We start from the raw sequence: 5,343 nt of genomic DNA on the forward strand, positions 1-5,343 counted from the left end.
AGAACTCGTGGGTTGAGATAAGAACAGTTTAATAACTAAAGTAAAATATAATACTAACCAATAATAATGAAATATTATAATAATAATAGTAATGAAAAGGAATGCAACAAAAAAAGGGGGGGGGGGGGGAGGAAAAAACCCCAGTGATGCACAATGCAATTGCTCACCACCCGCTGACCGATGCCAGAGCCGCGATCTACCCCTCCTGGCCAACTCCTCCCTGTTTATATACTGGGCATGAAATTCTATGGTATGGAATATCCCTTTGGCTAGTTCAGGTCAGCTGCCCCGGCTATGCTCCCTCAGCTTCTTGCACACCTGCTTGCTGGCAGAGCATGGGAAACTGAAAAATCCTTGGCTTAAGATAAGCGCTACTTAGCAACAACTAAAACATCAGCGTGTTATCAACATTATTCTCACACTGAATCCAAAACACAGCACTATACCAGCTACTAAGAAGAAAATTAACTCTATCCCAGCCGAAACCAGGACAACAAGTTGCTCAAGAACTGTGTCTAGGCAGAGATTCATTATCAATCTGACTTATTTCAAAGCATAGGTTTGTTCAACCAGGCCACAAAAATAATATTGTGTACAAGCAATAACTGAAAAAGAGCTGCAGGTTCAAGGAGTTTCCAAATATTACAAATCTTGAGATCTCATCAGGAAATAAAAATAAAATCAAATAAAAGCAGTCACAATATAAAATAGCAGCTCCATGTAGCTTCTTCAAGTTTTAACTTTATTCAGAAAGTGTCACTTAGTTCAGTTTGCCTCATTCTTTGAAGCTTCATCAAAGTTTTCGACAAGATCTAGAAAAAGAAAAATGTTGAAATGAAAGTTTGACCCACTTCTGCTTTGCCAATTTCCCCCTCCCAAAGTTCTACTTCATATCAAGTGCTTACAAGGCAAAAAAAATTCAGCTTATAAAATACAGACCAAATAACATTTAAGAGCTTCATGGTTCATTCTTCTTGTTTAAACAAGTAAGTTTTAGATGGTTCATTATAAAGCACAATTCTAAGAGCATTTAACTTCACCATACCCACAACTGGGCAAAGTGATACTGAAAAGGTAGTTTCTTACCACTCTTCTTATTGAGTATTAAATAATTATCTTAGCCATAGCTATTACTCCTACACAGGACAAAAATGCTAGCTCAAACCAATGGTCCATCTAAGTCTCACATGGTGTCTGAAAACAATGCCCACAGAAATTCTATAACAGCGAGTGACTAGTCAATACTCTTACTGTCCTTGGCCCAATCTTATGCTGCACATGTTATCTCTCAGCAAAGTTCACTTCCTTTTCCTCCATTGCATGCTTGTTCTTACCTGGAACTTCATCATCATCACCAGTAGCAAGTGGTGCTTTTCCATCCACAGCTGCAAGAGCAAGCAGTTCAAAAGCATCAGTCAAGCTCACCATAAGCATCTTGATTACAAAGCTGTTTTGCTTTGTGTTTTTTGAAAACATTATCAAAGAGTCTGAGCTAAACTGCAATGCTCTATTCAGTTCCCCTGCTGAATAAAAATCTACAACTAACCCTTTGTCGTGGTTTAACCCCAGCGGCAACTAAGCACCACACAGCCGCTCGCTCACTCCCCTCACAGTGGGATGGGGGAGAGAATCAGAAGAGTAAAAGTGAGAAAGAAACTCGTGGGTTGAGATAAAGACAGTTTAATAGGTAAAGCAAAAGCCGCGCGCGCAAGCAAAGCAAAACAAGGAATTCATTCACCGCTTCCCATCGGCAGGCAGGTGTTCAGCCATCTCCAGGAAAGCAGGGCTCCATCACGCGTAACGGTGACTTGGGAAGACAAACGCCATAACTCCGAACGTCCTCCCCCTTCTTCTTCCCCCAGCTTTATATGCTGGGCATGACATCATATGGTATGGAACATCCCTTTGGTCAGTTGGGGTCAGCTGTCCCAGCTGTGTCCCCTCCCAACTTCTTGTGCGTCCCCAGCCTACTCGCTGGTGGGGCGGTGTGAGAAGCAGAAAAGGCCTTGACTCTGTGTAAGCACTGCTAAGCAATAACTAAAACATCCCTGTATTATCAACACTGTTTCCAGCACAAATCCAAAACCTATCCCCATACTAGCTACTACGAAGAAAATTAACTGTATCCCAGCCAAAACCAGCACACCCTTTGTTACCAATAATGCTCAAACAGCCCAGCTGGAAAGTGAGAAGATGCATGCTAAACCAGTTTACTAGTCACCATCTTGGTTCTAGATATATAGAGTGCCTTGCGTGGTAATCATTTTCAGCTAAAAGTGCAGAGACTGATTTTACCAATTTCTCTTAAAAGCAGCTTGGTTTATTGACTACTCAGTGGTTCTTGAGGCTTACATATTTTACAACATTAGCAAGTTATAAGGAAATCTTAGGATCTTATGATCCTAGGCCTTCAAGGAAAACTAAGGTGTAATTGTGAAGCTGCAGGTAGACACACATGACTAGAGACACTTAAAGATATTATTGTTCCCTGGCAAAGTTAGAGGAATATGGAACTGGATGCACAATTTTATACTTAGGTGGTTGAGGTAACCACATGTCCTGGTCCACATCTCTGCTGACTCAGTAATTTCTTAACTATTCCCATTATATTTGCCAGAGCTAGTGAGACTTAACCATGTCCATTGTAGCAGACCAATGAGCATCTGTGAAACTGCAGCAGTATAATGCTAAGAATAGATATCTCAGGTCCCTGGGTGCCTGTGCCACTACTTTTACTGCTATTCTTAGCTGTACTACCTAGAGAGTATGAGACAGCTTAGCCTATCACCTCCATTTTATCCTAATTAATCCTTCTCAGTTTTCAAGAAAAGCATGAGGAAAGACATGGGTTTATACTAGACTTCTGAAATTGCTGTACCCTGATTTCTAGAGAACCGAAACAGATGAACGCATAAACTTTGTTCTGAAAGGGCTTGGGACAAGGTCACCGCTAACCTTCCTTTTGTTTTTTAACAGCAGAAAGCTGTTACAGCTTGAGTGCATCTTAGTGACAAATACAACATTTTAAAAGCGAACCATGTTATTTCCTCCTAAATTGTCTGCATTCTCTCTCATCCCCAAGACCACACTAAGTTTACTTTAGCACCTGCAAATGCAATCATCACAGACACTTCACTCTGATGTCAGACTTCCAAATCTAGCAGACAATGCTGAATGAAAAGGTTTGTGCAACTACTCTGGCATCCACCCAAAGTGGAAAGAAATAGCCATTTACCAGGTCATACAAAGCAAGCACTTTAAACAAGCTTCCCTAATATCAAAACTGCGCAATTTAGCTTATCCAGAATATACTCACCTTGTTATAAGAAGAGAGATCTTAAGGGATCATTTTAAATCCTTCAAGTTTTCTTTCTTTCAAGCCCCACTACTACCACAAGGAAGCCACACAGGCAACACTAGGAAGGAGGGACCTGAGCTCCACAGGGAAAGAAGCAGTTTACCTCACCTCCTGAAGACTACTAGCAGGATTTTTTTCAGTGGGAAGTTGACAGAAGGGAAGCATCATCAGCTTTAGGAATGGAAATAGAGGCTATCTTTGCTGGCAGCAAAGCACAGAAAGAAAAAAAAAACGTAACAATCAAGTTCATAACTACCAGAAGAAGTAGGAAGTAAGTAGGAAGACCCTACATGCAGGACACAAAGAATGTTCCCAGTGTCAACAAGCCTGTCTTTCACTCCCAATTCTCACCTGTAGCAGCAGCACCTTTTCCAAACACCACATACTTAAGTCCCTCCTCTACTTTTCCCACACAGTTTTAGGGAGAACAAGTGTTCAGGTTCTTTTACTAATTTAAGGATGGAATAGGAAGTTGGTGTATCTAGCTTAATGATCATGCCAGTCCTGTTCTCTACACTGTTCTACACACACATATTTCCTTACAAATACTGTATAATTCCTCTTAGCTATCAAAAAGCCCATGCAAGAAGAAATACCTTCACCACACCTGCGAGGGAGCAAAGCAGTAGCAAGATGTCTGTCCTCAAGTCCCTCTCCCCGTTGTTTGACACATTGAAAGTGTCAAAACAGACATACTCAAAGTATATTTTTTTTTAAAACCTAACTCTCCCAGAGTAACTCTACCTAGCTTTAATGAACTAGGTATGTCAAAATATGGTAGCCACACCAAGAAGTAAACTACCATGAAATCAAGTCTGGCTACAACTTTCTAGTCCTAGACCAGCTGCAAGATATGCTGAGAGACAGGTGCCTCTGCTTTATTCTGTTATATTCATTGTTGGATTTGAGCTATAAATAAGATCTAAGAGTTCCATTTCTTTATAAGCATTTTATAATATGCTTGCAGGCAGTAAGAGTGCACTGAATTTCACTGCAGCTATACAAATAAGCCACATGTCAGCTGCCAGCATGAAATGCATTCAAGTTTCAACTTACGTTGCTTGGGTAGGGCTTCTGCCAATCTCCTCAGGCTGGTCAAACTGTCAGCTCCGAGCTGATTTAAGATGCTAGGAAGCATTTCTGTCAGCTGCTTTGTCTCAGCATGGCCGGTGATAGTGAAAGTGTTAGCAGCCAGAGATGCCTGAACTTTAGGGTTATTGAAGTGAATGACTGTTCCTTGGTTGGTAAACATATTTACCTGCAAGAAAAAAATCCAGTATTTCAAGCAGTTTAGCATGATTTTTCAATTTAACAGGAAACTAGCTGAAGTTCCTAAAGCTCAATAAAGACCTATTGATAATTTACAGACAAGTTTAAGATGTTACTTACCAGGAAATTAAGTTTGATACATTTTATATTTCTATATAGAAAAGCATTTTTCCCTTTGAAGCAATTACCTCTTCAATTCCAGAAATATTGTTGACACCCAGTTTCTTCAAAGAAAACTGAAGTTTCTTGTCATCTGCTGTAGCTGTTCTGTGGACAACCTTCTTCTTTCTGCGGGCAGTACCCTTTGCAAAAATTTATAAATTAATATTTAAATAGTTCTTCACAAACTCTAATCCTCATGGCCGTATAACTACTCTGCAGCCATCTACAAATCAACTTCGTATACAAAGTTCTATTTCTGTGTTACAGCACACACAACCCCACCCCTCCAACTGCACTGCAGCAGTCTTTCCTTGCTATAAAGCAAGCTTTGCACGTTTGTGAGAAGTGTGAGATTTTAGGAAGCAATGCACCAGAGAACCTTTATTCCACAATTCTCATGGGGATTCTGCAACATCCTACTTAGAAAGAAAAATTGCAAGTTTATCCTTGTCTGTTACCATAGGCATAAAACCGAAGACTGAGCACAGTTTTCAGTAATTTCTGAAGCCCATTAAGAAAGATGATCTAAGGAAAATTAAGTTGTAGCCAAATTT

The 5,343-nt window shown here is 40.2% G+C and overlaps 1 protein-coding gene across 1 annotated transcript; it reads right to left on the bottom strand.

The window, feature by feature from the left end:
• Nucleotides 1-341: 341 nt before the first annotated feature.
• LOC127028697 (transcription factor BTF3-like) lies at nucleotides 342-4,929 on the bottom strand (the record flags this gene model as incomplete). The annotated part of the gene is made up of 4 exons (XM_050914394.1): nucleotides 342-812; nucleotides 1,335-1,385; nucleotides 4,415-4,616; nucleotides 4,816-4,929. Coding segments are annotated over 4 exons (414 nt in total), but the record flags the coding sequence as incomplete, so codon positions are not given.
• Between the last annotated feature and the right edge of the window lie 414 nt (nucleotides 4,930-5,343).

This window comes from Gymnogyps californianus, unplaced genomic scaffold, assembly GCF_018139145.2.
Source record: "Gymnogyps californianus isolate 813 unplaced genomic scaffold, ASM1813914v2 HiC_scaffold_396, whole genome shotgun sequence".
In the NCBI taxonomy this organism is placed as follows: Eukaryota; Metazoa; Chordata; class Aves; order Accipitriformes; family Cathartidae; genus Gymnogyps; species Gymnogyps californianus.